General features: G+C 37.6%; 1 protein-coding gene and 1 long non-coding RNA gene across 2 annotated transcripts; both read left to right on the top strand.

The window, feature by feature from the left end:
• Window positions 1-4,200: 4,200 nt before the first annotated feature.
• Window positions 4,201-8,817, top strand: LOC126832712 (cocaine esterase; the record flags this gene model as incomplete). Its single annotated transcript, XM_050563579.2, has 7 exons — window positions 4,201-4,208; window positions 4,303-4,375; window positions 4,907-5,063; window positions 5,760-5,945; window positions 6,964-7,157; window positions 7,668-7,812; window positions 8,672-8,817. Coding segments are annotated over exons 1-7 (909 nt in total), but the record flags the coding sequence as incomplete, so codon positions are not given.
• Window positions 8,818-9,543: 726 nt separating this feature from the next.
• Window positions 9,544-12,070, top strand: LOC130014376 (uncharacterized). Its single transcript, XR_008789370.1, has 3 exons — window positions 9,544-9,680; window positions 10,170-10,341; window positions 11,979-12,070. It is a non-coding gene; the product is annotated as an uncharacterized LOC130014376 (long non-coding RNA).
• The last annotated feature ends 2,944 nt before the right edge of the window (window positions 12,071-15,014 follow it).

Raw genomic sequence — 15,014 nt, 5'->3', positions numbered from 1 at the left:
CAGATGAATTCGACAAAGGGTATTCGAAAACACAGCTTTCCGGCCAAAATGTCCCTCGTAGCACACTGCATTGCGTATGCTTGTCTTTACTAATCTAGTTGGTAGGACGTTAAACCATTTTAAGGCTTTAAGTCACAAACCGACCCTAGCCATCAATATAGAAAGATTATACTACTGCATTATATCTCTTATCTCATGTTTGTACTTGAGTTAAACGACAATTTCAGATAAAGTTTAGACTGTTTCAATTTACAAGCAATCTGTTTAAAGTTCTCACACCTCAGTGACCTATATCATTGTGTATGCAGGAAAACACAGGTAAATATAAAATTCTGACAAGCCGATTTAGTTCCCTTTGTGTTTTAAATATTTTTTAATAAAGTTTGTGTCTATTAAACAGATAAGAAAGGTATAAAAAGAAGATCGAGTATAAGAAGGTCCTGATAGGGTAGACAAATCACACTTACTTTGTTATGAATATGTTTGTTAAAGTTTGGGCAGTGTTATCTTGTAACCATTAATTGGATCATAATTTATCTAAAGAACAGACTTCCACCATATAAATCATAATTTATTGTCCAAGTGTAGTGTCCGTAAACCTGTCTTGTATTCTATGGCTGAACCGGTTTACTGTAGTATGTAATTTTGTAATCAGTAAAGGTAGTCTGGAGGTCCGGTGTTCGATCCCTGCACTGGCCAAGAAAGTTCATCGAGATTTTCCGACGTGGTTTCTCCTTGTCAATGGTGTCTGACAAGGACAACTGTCTAGTCGCTCGGGTGGTACGGACAGCTGTCTAGTCCTTCAGATGAGACGAAAAACTGAGGTCCCGTGTATACATTGACATGCACGCAAAAGATCCCTTGGCAACTGGAATTCGATATAAGAGTAGGCCATAGTGCCACTGCCCGGACAAAATTTCCCTCATGGCACACTGTATGGCGTATGCCCGTCCTCATTGGCCCAGTCGGAGCAGACCAGTAGGACGTTAAACCCTATTTCATTTATATGTAAAGCAATGGAAAGAAAGAATTGCTTACCAGCTACAGAATCGTTTTCAATGGCATAGATATGCGCGGCGTTAAACCGTCTTCACCCGGAGGTAAATTGTATGAAATTATTGACCCTGCCATAACTTGGTTGAAACACAGGAGTTCTTATTATCAGGCATAGTCTTTTTCGTTTTATTGGACCAAAGGCTCCACGCCCAAACTTTCTATACGAGGGCTGGCTGAAAATTTCTAAGTCTATTTGTGAAAGACCTGTACAAAGTCGATGGTTTCCTATTATTTTTCTCCATAGTCCCCTTCGAGGCGACACACTTTTGCCAACGATGTTGTAAGTCCTGGATGCCGGTCAGGAAGAAACTTTCTTCGGCCACCCTACCTCACATACCTCATATGGTTACAAATCTGGCTTCCAAACGGCGCAGATTATCACGGGAGGTCAGGAATCTGACACGTTTCTGATACGCAGTCAAGAGCTTTAGCTCCCATCTTGCAGACATTTTTGTTATTACTAACCCGTTGGCGATAATGTGCTCAGCCATCTTATGAGAGATGCCCACAACACTGGCGATATGTCGAGTGGTCAATCGTCGATCAGTCATCACCATGTCATGTTCCCGGGTAATATCGCAGACAAATTGTCTTATTTTCATTTTTATTATCTTAGTGCACGTGCAGGGGGGGGGGGGGGTCTTTGCTGTGGGAGACCCGGAGTAAACCCACGAGGTTGAGAATGCGCCCCTACCTCCAAGCCACATACGTTCACACCAGGGATTTAAACACAACCGCAAGCCAGAGGTGGCCGGCCAGCTAGAGGTCGGAGCGCGACACTCTAAACCACTATGCCATCCAAACTTATCTTTTTCCGATATCCCCTGTATCATTTCAACAATTCTATTAATGCTGTTTTAAAACTTTACATTTGCACACTTCGCAATTTAAGGGGTATGAAAATCGACAAAATGGACTGCAATCGCCCCACCCCCATAATACTACTTAATGTATTCTTATCACTTCAACTAATTATATTTGTTAAAACTTGTGATTAATCCTATTTTAAAAATCCTAGAATACGTAATGTTGCTGATATTGGTTCTACTTCGTTTGGTTATTTCTCAATCGGCTCCAAACAACAATGGCTTAGAAACCATACAGACAGACAGTGGTTTAATACAGGGCTATAATATCCCGGTTCCTGATTCTGTGGCACCGGATTTGGACAACAAAGGAAAGGCACAGTCTATGGGTGTTTTCCTGGGAATACCTTATGCTCAAGCCCCAATAGGAGATTTAAGGTAAGGTAATACCCTATAGTTTCTATAGCGCAATGTAGCACCATGGGTCTTTTGTCAAAATGGACTGCAATCACACATACACACCCACCCCCACTCCCCATAATACTACTTACTGTATTCTTATCACTTCAGCAAATTATATCTGTTAAAACTTGTGATTAATCCTATTTTAATCCTACATACGACCCATGCATCTTTTCTTACTACATATTTCTGTAGCCTGGTTATCGTCTAGAATTTGTCTCTAGCTGTCTTTACTTCTGCTTCACGTTGTGTATTTACTTCTTACTGTTTTCTTAAGACGTTTGTCTTACCAGGAATAACAATGCAACAGTTCGCTTCTACATTTTATATAGCATAGCCGAATACATATATGGATACAAGCATAATATATAACAATACTAGCTAAAACCATTTCTCCACCCTAGCCAGCCTCGCGGCGGTCTAAGAACTCAGATGGAACCTCTCTGGAATCTATAATGGAAGTCTAACTTAAAACTTTACTATGATTTCTTTTATAAGACTCCTGCATATCACGCACAGAAAGCCTGTTCATGGCCCTGAACCTGTGCAATTAACGATATGATTGGTTACTTTAAACCAAATGATGCAATTAGAATACTTCGAGTCACGTTTAATCTGGTGGTATATTATTGACACATGTTTTGGCTAAATAGCTCTTTTTATGTGTCAACTGTCAATTACAGACTAAGTTGATTTAGTACATACTATATATAATATATATGTGAATATGTGTGAAACTATTAATTTGCCAAATATATTAATTAATGAAATATAAAGTCATCTTATTTCTCTATTCTTTGTCTATAAATTTAAAAACAATGTCGCAACGACGATAGTGCTACGGCAACTGATGGGACAATTTCTATTATATTATACTACCACAGTATCCTATAGATTTTATTGGTTGCTATAGAACTATATAGATCAAATACAAACTGTTCATACAACAAAGGCAAAACGAGTAAATAGCAGATGGACTTCCTAAATGACATTGTTTGGCTATATGTTAAACTTTATAATATAAGGGGTCATTAAATATATCATGTAATTCTTTATAATGCTTAATACATATTGTTGTTGATAGGTTCGCTCGGACAGTTCCTGTAGCACCATGGACAAACCGGACATGGAATGCCACATTTTACAGACCTCCATGTATTCAAAAACTTGGTTTTCTACAACAGTAAGCACTATAGCTCATTTATACGCAACATTAAAATGTGATCATATATTGTTGTCACCTCTGTCCGATAGTCCACCAGAGTAATTGCTCTTGATCACGTTGTAGCAATACATTTCAACATACGATTATATGCACTACTCAGTTTAATGAGTATCGATTTTCAACAATTTTTGTTAATTACACCCAGAGTTATGACCCCGATGTGTTTGACTTGTTCAGATTAGTAGAAGAAGCCTATGAATTTCTGCTACTTCCGATAACATTTTATATAGTTTTTGCCAATGATCACTTTTTAGAATCCTAGGAACACTCTGACGTCGACAGTTGTCATGCGATCTACTTTAACAAAAAAAAGTCATTATCCAAGTTCTGCTTTAAATATATGTTCTTTATTTGGATTATTACGCCGAACAATTCTATCAAATTACAACAATTTTTAATAATTACTTCTAAAGTTATCACCCTTGATTGTTTTTTAGAATCGTGTCACCCCTGTAATGATATTTTACAGTATTAGTATATAATATGATTGTTTATCATTTCGGTGGAATCTCAATGCGGCAACCTCTATGGACTGAATAGACAACCCAGTTGCGATTGAGTGTATGTTTTGTTGCCTTTATTATTTAAAGAATTTGATCTGGAATCACGAACTTCAAATTTCATAATCATGTTTGGTGATCTGGGTATCAAATGTTTGAGTATATTATGACAAATCTCCCCCGGTTTAATAATGTCATTAAAGCCTTGTTTCACTTCGCCTTGATTAACTTACACCTTTACATGTAATTTCAGGTATGATTTTCCTAACTTTACAAACAATGATCTGAGCGAAGATTGTCTTTACCTAAATATATTTGCACCTAAGGTAATAATAATTATCAATATTAATTACTGTGATACCGACGTAAAGTACGTTATGTTTCAAGGAATCCGAGGAGGTCGGGTGGTCAAACGCGTGAACTTTCGATCTTAAGATCTGTCACTGAGTCAAGTGATGTGGTTTCGTACCAAGTTTCAAGGAATTGGAGGGGGTCGAGTGGTCTAACGCGGGCGCTTTAGTTCATAAGGCCTGTCACTGAGTCACGTGAGGAGGTTTCGTGCCCAAGTGTGTACCTGATAAGGAATAGGGTTTCTGCCAAACCCCGTGGGGTTTCCTCGACCCCGACATACCCTACGTTCAAGTGAATTATTAAAATAAAATTGAAACATGTTTGTCCGGAAATGCCCAAGGTTGTGTCGAAAGGACGTCAAACCCTATTTCTTTCCCCGCCCCTAGTATATTAAGTTCTGCATGTGTAGCTCTGGTTCGAAATGAACAGATGCTCTGGTTCGAAATGAACAGATGCTTCTTTGGTGGGGTCGTTTGGTGCAGATGTTGTCTTTATTTCTTTTTAAGTTTAACAATGGTAGCAGAAACAGTGAGAATTTACCAGTCATGCTTTGGATTCACGGAGGGGCCTATACCTACGGGTCTGCCATGGAGTATGACGGACGTGTCTTAGCAACCTACGGAGTCGTCGTCGTAACTATTAACTTTCGCCTTGGGGTTATGGGTAATTACAATATTTATTTAACTCAAAATGAACCACGATCTCACCTGAAGTGAATGCAAAGTTTGTTACTATATCAGCAGATACTAGAGCAAACATAGCTGAAGTTAGTATCAGCTCAATATGGCTGATGGTCATCTATTGACATGGTTCAGGTTGTGATCAACTGATGACCATTTATTACACTGGTTCTCAACCTTATTTGCCAACGGCACACCATGGAACACATGAAAAAAATATTGCGGCACGCCCGGCTAAATAGATATGAAAAATATTTGAATTTTTCAAAGTAAAAAAATGCCAAGTCATAGACGGCATACCACCGTAGAAACCGACTAGTCATAGAAACACAGAATGACTCAAACTAAATAAAGGAAAACACAGCTATGAACTTACCAGTTAAATAGACATCAGCGACTACTCAAATGTCTGTGATATCACCTCGGTGGAAGCGGACGTAAAATACAACTAACTACTACTACTACTCAATTGAGAACACGTGGTTTTTCGAATTTTCTTAGTATGCCTTTCAAAATTACGTGGCACATTAAGGAAGATGGTTGAGAATCACTGATCTATTATAACATAGTTAAGGTTGTGATCAACTGATGGCAATCTTTTAGAAATTTATTAACATGTTTAAGATGTATACAGATTATTCCAATAAGTCATCAACTAAAGATAATGTATTATGTCCAGGCTATTTATCAACTGACGACCCCGTAGCACCAGGGAACTATGGTATGTTGGATCAGATTGAGGCGTTAAAATGGATACAGAAAAATATATATTATTTTGGTGGTAATCCTTCCAAAGTGATAATATTTGGTCAAAGTTCGGGAGGTTCCACGGTTTCTATGCACATGTTTTCTCCGCTAACTAAAGGTAAACACAACATGTATATTTAACTATTGAACTTACCCCTTGGTCTAGTTGGTTAGTACACTCTATCCTGGGGTTTACTCATCAAGGATAGTATTGTAAATATTATTACTTTTTTCTCTATTTTTTTTTGTATCGGACCTCATGGAATTCTGATCTCCAATAGGTCATTTCGGGGGGTAGCATATGGTACAGTTTCATTTCAGTAATTCTATTTGGCATGGTCTTTAGCAGCGGAAGGAATATTTGGTCCTTGTCACGTACAAGTATGTGATTAAAACCACATCACTTGATTCGATGATAGACGTTGTGATCTAAAGCGCACGCGTTAAACCACCCGCCCCTTTACTTGGCAAACGAGATAGTTATTGGTTTGTAAAATGAAGCGAGGGTCACAAATCCGGCACTTAATGGACCATATTCAAGACCCGTGTTTTAGGTTCTCTATTCCTCAATATGTTTAAATGACCCTTGATCATTGTCACGGTGAGTGCAGACAATTAAGATGCTAAATTAACCCACTTCATTTCCTGTTTAATTGACTTAGCAAAATGATATACTTACAAAAATACACAGTGGTATCAGATGTTCTAGAAACACCTATTTAACGAATAGTTAAACATACATTATGCAAGAGCTAAATCTGCCTAGGGCAGGTCTTTCTTTAGACCTGAAATGTTTTCTTAATTATTAATTAGACATTAATTAACTTATCAAGACCACAATCAACTCTCGATGGCATCACTAGCCTGCGATATTTAGCGGATTGGGATACATTTTTTGAAAAATATTTAAACGTAAAATGATTATCGAGTCTTTGTTGGTTTGTTTTTATCGTACCGACTTTAGTAATGATCGAGGCTAGCCTAAAATTCAAAAGCTAATATCTCGGTTCAGAGTGGAGCAATTGGGCTAAAAGTTTCAGCATAGTCTCATTACGTTATCTATTTTCAATTAGTATGGCGAGAACTATCAAGTCTTTATCTAATTCCCCATGATGCCCCTTTAAATATATTTTAAGGTTTATTCCATGGTGTGATAGCCCAGAGTGGTGTAGCTACAGATACTTTTGCTATATATCGTCATCCCTATCGTCCAATCAATACCACCGAATCACTAGCCAGGGTAGCTAATTGTCCTACCAATGATTCTCAAACTATGATCAACTGTTTACGAGGAAAACCGGCAATGTTTCTAGCTGAGGCTAAAGTAGAGGTATTTAAAAAGTTAACTTATGTTAGTTGTATATAAGCACTTATGTATTGCGCCGCCCATTTTGTTACAAAGTCCATTACAATTCTTCTTTGTTCACCCTGTGGATAATTAACAAAAAGTCCCTGGGTTCGACCCCGGGTTTCGCCGAGAAAGCTCATCAGGAAATTCAAGACTGGTTTCGATTAAAAGTAGAATGCCCGGTCCAACATTTCTCGCATACGCGTCTCTTCATTAGACCACGATGAGCCCCCTAATCTCGGATGTGTACTGGTGGCTGACATCTTGAATCTGCTATCTTGAGTAACTATTCCGGCAGTGAAGTCATTCCAAATTGTTGTCGGAAATTAAATCTGGAGCATTCAGACGAACTTCTTGGTACTCAAAAGAGCTTATATCCTATTTAGCAACGTATATGCGCTGTAATCAGTGTGTGTTTTTTTTCTTTTGTATGCCCCACATCTCTTTTAAAATGTGTTTATTCCTTCTTATTTTATTTTACTTATTTTAAAGCAACCCCCAATGAGTGCACCGTGGGTACCGAATGTTGATAAATATTATTTAATGGATCTACCAGAAAGATTATTAGAGCGAGGTGAAGTTAACAGCGTACCTTTAATAGCTGGTAGTGTTACTAGTGAAACCGGGGAAGATTATAGTAAGTTTAGCACCTATTGCCCCACCTTAATAGTTTTGTTGGGCGTTTCTTTTGCTTCATAGGTTCGTTTATTAGACAGGCGCATGCTTACTTGTTCAGGAACACATGATACCGCGTGCCATTTCAATAATCTGTAAGATAGATATTATGTTGGGTTCACGTGTTTGTTTCACTTTGAAATTTTGCTATCTTTGGTTTTGTTTTCTTTTATTTTCTATGCTAATCTTTTTCTGTATTTTTATATCTACATGTGTTATATCTACTTGTGTTTTGTGTTATATCTACTTGTGGTTTGTGTTGTATCTATACTTGTGTTATATCTGCTCTGTTATATATGCTTGTGTTATGTCTATCTAGACTTGTGTTATATCTATCTAGACTTGTGTTATATCCACTTGTGTTATATCTACTTGTGGTATATCTATACTTATGTTATTTCTACTTGTGTTATATCTACTTGTGTTATCGAGTGACTATTTATCTTCTTTTCAATGCGCAGTGACAATAGAATAGAAAACAACGAGTATTCAAATCAATTTATTGGATTCTCAAAAGAGAGATGATATTTAAGAATACTGGATGTATGTTAGATAACATGACATGAAGACCAATTTATATGAATGGAACAAGTGCAGATAGTAGGATAGCGCAGTTCCATTCGGCTGAAATATGTACTGTTTGAGATATTTAAATTAATTTATTGTTGCATCCCTAATCCTCTGCGCGCCACTGGAATCCGGTGTTGCAAAATTCAATTGACCTCTGTTTAGCGTATAGCTATTTAAATCACACAATGTCCTCCCTTCCATCTATAATTTATATGTATTTTTAATAGAAACGTGGAGTTTGTTTGTTTCAGCTTATCTACCAGGTATAGAGAACGGTATAAATCAAACAGAACTACATGATGTTTATAGTATACATTGTCAGCGATATTTTGACCAGACTGACATCATGTTGGATGCAATTATGTGTCAATATGGCGGCAAACCAGACGACCCAATAGGCAACAGACAACGACTTTTTGAGGCACGATTTACAGTTTTAACTGATTTTGTTATTTATAAACAAATTGTTCAAATCATTTTATTTAAAATAATAAACTTACGCGTAGGGGTCTTTAGCAGTGGGAGGAAACTGGAGGATACAGAGAAAACCCACGAGGTTGGACAGGTAACCCTACTCCTTGTCACGTACAACCGGCCATCCAACCCCCCGGGTAGAATTAGAAGGAACATGTATATCTTTAAACAATGGAAGCCAATAAGTACCCCTTCGCTCAATCACGTCTTCACGTTAACTAAGTGCGCAGCCGAAAGCAAAAATAGTCACAATCTCAGTCTGCCATAAAATACTATATGTATTTGTAGAAAGGCAATACTGTGTAAAATAGAGTGATCTAAATATTAATTCACTACTACAATTCTTTCATGTAGAAATTCGTCAGAAACACACCAAATCCTGCATGTTTTGTAAAACACTTCAATAATTTTCTCCTTTTAGCATCCAATATTTTATTCAATGTTCCGTTAGCTTTCCAACAATGTCAAGTATGTCATCTTCTAAAGATGATAAACATTGTCTTTGTTAACACCACTTTAAAACTAAAAGCCGTGGTGCTGAAACGGATATTCAATGTCTAAAGAGATATTCATATTCTAAAATGAGCTTCTACTCCTTTATTTTAAATTTCCCCGAATTTGTGAAATAAAAGACTGTATTTTTTTTTAATTTTCAGTTCATGTCTTATTACGAGTATATAGCTGGTATATACCGTTTGGTTGACCGTTATGTCCATCTCAATCCGAATGTATGGATTTATAGTTATAATTACCGTTCTATACAAGATCCTACTCCTAAATATTGGGGTTAGTATTACTAAGCACAGCTATATTATACCACCCTGGACGTGTTTCAAGGCCTTTTTATTGAAATTTCAAAACCGCCCATACCGTGCTTTAATAACGGCATTTCAAGACCGTCCTAGCCACATTTCGGTAACTTTTTGATGACATTTCAAGAACATCCTAGACATACTTCAGTAACGTTTTGATAACATTTCGAAGCTGCCTTAGACGAGCGTATGCCATGGCATAGCTATTTATCTCGCATATTTCTGTCGACTGAGGTAGTGGGCGAAGCAAGTGTTTCTGATATTTAACAATTAAAATTTTCGCAATGAATAAACCATCGCGCTTCTTACCAATACACTTCTATGAATAAACTTCTTACTCAATTCTACTCGATATAATAATAATAATATTGATCAATTTGTATAGCCCTGAGTGTTCCAGCTAAGCTGCCCCATGTAATTCAGCGATATAACTACTTCATCTACTTCTTTTTTTTTCATACAGGCACTTATCATGCTATTGAACTCCAATATCAATTTGGTATGCCGTTTATTAGCAAATTTAGCCAACCGTGGAAATGGAACAGCATTTGGCCAACCGCTATCAAATGGACTGTAGCTGATAAACTTCATTCTCGGAATATGATGGAACTGTGGTCTAATTTTGCTAAATTGTTGTAAGTCATATAAATGGAACTACACGGTCGCCTTTCTTTTAATAAAAGAACAGAGCGCGATAGAAATATATTTTGGGCAATACCGACTTAGAAATCAAAACCTCCTACAAAAAGAGTCATTCGTCCTTATCAGTGACCAGTTTTGAGTGAAAGAAATGTTATCCATTTAGAATAACAATATTTTCTTATAACACAAACCACGTCCTGGAGTCAGGGGCGGATTGGGGCCGGGAACCGGCCCGGGCTCCCGTGTCGGAGCGGCCCCTTTTACTGTCCGCGGAGCCCGGTCGGGGGTCCGGGGGCTCTCCCCCTTGAAAATTTTGAAAAATGAACCCCAAATATGCGATTTGGTGGCATATCTGATTAAAATCTCTGTCAAATAATATATCTCATAAATCGATTAATTTAGGTCAAAACCCCGACCTGAAAGTAATTTACAACCATCAACCTGTGAAATTATCATATCGTCATATTATTAATTAACGTATTATCATTGTATCGTCAAGAGTCAAGATAAATTAACTGGTTAAAAAATGGGACTAGTTGAGAAAATTTTAACCATTTGATTAACCATTGAAAATTGTCCCATTTTTGTTGCTGGGAGCTCTAGTTGATTCCTTCCGTGATGGAAGGCCACGAGACACATTGGTACAGAGTGACGAAAGTGAAATTCATGAAGTCTATTATACCAGCCCATTCCAGACTCCAGTGATGGCGTGGCGGTCCGTTAGCCACCAGCCACTTACAACATGATCATCATCGCTCCATGGCCGGTCCAACGCTCTTTTTAAATTAGTTGGCTACCAGAATAATGTCTGTTTAAAGCGGTGGACACACCAGTCGAATAAGTCGGTCGAATCGTTCGGCCGCATCAGTCGGGACCAAATTCACCTAGTGTGTCCAATGCTATTCGGCCGAATGATTCGCCAGAATCAAACATGTTTGATATATTCGGTTGCATTATATTCGCCTAGTGTGTCTGCTTCGTCGAAGCATTCGCCCGATTGTAGAATTCATTAGCCAATCACCACTCATATTCAGAAGTCACGTGATTGTTTGAAGCCATGACCGCTGTCGTGTTTAATCATGTCACGTAAAAGGTGATGCAATCGACTGGTGAATCGGGCGAAGGATTCACCTATAGTCTGTCCACTCATTCGGCTGCAATTCGGCGCGGATTGATTCGACCGAAGGAATCATCAAGTGTGTCCACCGCTTAAGGTAAGTGACGCTATAGAGAGAGATAAGCAATGAACATTATTCAAGAGCTTAAACCAGGGGTTTCTAAAGTATTATGTATAAATAAAATAAAACCAAGTACGAACAATCCAAACCATAAGACAGAATTCGAAGTCCTAAAAAACGTTATAGGCAAAATAGTGTATTCAAGCAAAATAGTGTAATCAGCAAATGGACTGCTCCTCGTGTACAAAATACACGACAAACAGTGGTAACAGGTGTCCGGAAGAGTAAGCTTACCCTGCCTGGCGCCACACCCGCCATAGCTGCATCCAATTAGTATGATTAAACAAAGATTAATGACGTCAGTTTATTCTGGCTTGTATAATTACCGTTTTTTAAAATGTAATATTGCAGAAGTGTAATTTTGTTTATATATCTTGTACTTTTTTCTTCAGAAACCCAAATAAAGAGAAATATCAGCACCCCGTATGGACAAATTACCAAGAATATAATAAAGTTTATATTGATATTGATAAAAGTAACAGCATCCACATTAACCAGCATCCACAAGATGTTCTGTTCTGGAATGTATTTGTTCCCAAAGTTTTGGGTGGTCGCGCTAAACCATGCGAATGTCCAGCCAAAACTTTCAAGATCATAGGAAAATAAATCTGTACGGTCACATGTTTTGTAATATATTGTATTCCCCCCCCCCACACACCCAGACAGGCTAGATGTGCAGTTCTCTTTCGTGGCGGGTGGGAGGGAACCAAACACGGATAGACAAGCCTTGAAGGGGGAGGGGGTGCACTGGTAGTCAGGGGCCCCAATATTACCCCTCCCCCCCCCCCAAAAAAAAAATAGCTGTATTTTTTTAGTAACCATAAATAAATATATCGTTTCATATGTTGTGTGTGGTTTTGCCAGATAAATCTATCTATCATACCGACATACACATTGAAATGATTGTATTGAGAACATTTTATCGAATTATAGTTCTTAGAAATACTGTGAAAAAAACAAACACAATTCCATGTACTTTGAGGGGATTTCCAATAATCGATTTATCATATAGCTCACACAGACAGTGGCGGATTAAGCTCCACCAAGGCCTGAGGCGGCAGTTGCTGGAGGGTCTATTTAGTTTTTAAAGTTAGAGCCAAGGTAGTTGCTAACATTAAAAACGTAATGTAACTTTATATGCCCATAAATGACGTCACGTGGATACAATATATTAAGCAAGACATAACCGAAAACTTACAAGGATTTAACGTACGATGTAGGCCTACGTTTAAAAAATAAGATCAGATCTCCAAACAATAGGGCCTATTTAAAATGGTGTGGGCCTAATTAATTTCGGGTCAGGGCCTATGTTGATTCCCGTTGGGCCTAAACCCCACCCCCCTAACATTCATTGTCTATGCGTTTTTAATCGTATCAGACAAGTCTAAAAAAAATTTTTTTACAAAATCTTTGGGCCTGAGGCTGCAGCCTCATCAGCCTCACTGATAATCCGATACTGCACACAGAAATTGACATTTAAATGTAAGTATATCTGTTTAATGATCGATCACCTTTCCAGACCTATTCAAGTGAAATAACAAAAATTTGCTGTTCCCAGGTTATGAATTTATGATATATATATAATGGACGGGTGAATTGGCATCGCCCCTGTTCGCACGTCAGTTTGTCGCTGACCATTCGTGGTGAACACCCAGCAGACTCCTCATATGGTGTTGACATATTGAGACGAAGAAGCTGACTGAATTTTTATGATCACTTTGTATAATATTGTTTTCATCCAATCTTGTTGAATTCGAATTGGAATAATTTCTGGTACTTGCTCATTCTTTCGAATCTTGTTAATATTTTAGTTACAAATTGTTCATCTGATCTGCTATTTTCTTTACTTCCTTAAATGTCATCAGTATAAAGCTTTTGCCTTTTTAGACCTTGAACACCAGACGCTACTCATCTTGTTCCTGGACCTGGACACCATACGCTACTCTTCTTGTTCCTGAACACCAGACGCTACTCATCTTGGCCTTGGACCTGGACATCAGACACTACTCTTCTTGTTTCTGGACAATAGACGCTACTCATCTTGTTCCTGAACCTGGACTCCAGGCGCTAATCGGCTTGTTCTTTTTCTTGGAGGGGGGGGGGGGCTCCACTCTTCAATAAAAGCCTAAGGCTCCACCAATTCAAGTATGAACAACATGATCTAGGCAGGATTGGTCCTTGGACAATTGCTCAATTCCAAGATGGCGGTGATACCGAAATACTTGGTTCCTTGTCCATAGTACAGAGAATCACATTGCTAAATTCTTTACTCGAATGTTTCGTTGCCCTGTTACCCTATCTTTATAAATTATTTTGTAAACTTTTGTCAAATGATTAGTTGAATTTTTGCTTTATCCAGCCTATTTAAAGCTGCATTTTCATATTTTTAAGTTATATTTTTAAAGTTTATTAAAATAAAGCCTTAAAATAGATGGTATCTATAAACAGTCCTAACTTGTTAAAGAATGATTCTATTAATCCTATAATTCACTATTGCCAGTTGAGAAATTGGCAAAATATCATTTTCAACTTTAAATTCAAACGTTTGAAGATAGCTATTCCATGGGGGGAATAGAAAAACAAGGGAGGTAATTGTGTTATTATTTCCGGGGTCAAAGGATTTTTAAGAGGGAGAATAATACTTATAATCGTATTATAGTGAGTTGACAACCTATTGAGCAAAAGACAGAAATAATTATGTTTTGACTTTTTAGAAAATATGAAATTATCGCTTTAAACTATTGATCATATTCCCTTTCAAATGGAAATGGTCCGTTTTATCGATAACAGGTTTATTTAGGTGTAGATCAAAAGCCAAGATGTCAATAAATGACATATTTACCCAGACTAAAAGCTGCCCGGCAAAATATTTAGCCTTTTGGTGATTATCGCCAAATTGATATAGCAGGAAAATAATTTCAGATTATTTATAATCACCCTTTAAAGGAGCTAAATCGCTAACATGTGGGATCTAGAAATTGACACAAGTGGGTCGCATCTCATATAATACAGTAATATGAATGTATATAAACTGATTTACATTCAATCGTTTCCGTTTTTACTCTAATTTCAAATCAGTTATGTTCCGTGAAATAAGCCAGAAGTCTCAATCGAATACAAATTCCTAGCGTCTGGTTATTCCAGTCTACATACGCCGTTTGGTTTGGTGCAATATGTCTAGCCTCGTTCCTCGAGTCTCTTGCTAGAACTGGGGCAGAAACGCATTATGGTACACGATTCGTGTACCAATAGTAAAATATTTATTTTGTCTTAAATATTGGATATCAGAAGCCCATCTTTTTCCGGTAAGATCACAGCATCAATGTTGTTTTAAATTGACAAATAATTCGTGTTTTCAATGTTGAAGATTTTGGATGATATTAAGTTAGAGACTTAGCTACTTTAAAGTGTTAAAACATGACTAACCC

Source organism: Patella vulgata, chromosome 9, assembly GCF_932274485.2.
Source record: "Patella vulgata chromosome 9, xgPatVulg1.2, whole genome shotgun sequence".
In the NCBI taxonomy this organism is placed as follows: domain Eukaryota; kingdom Metazoa; phylum Mollusca; class Gastropoda; family Patellidae; genus Patella; species Patella vulgata.
This window is presented reverse-complemented; position numbering and strand designations above follow the sequence as displayed.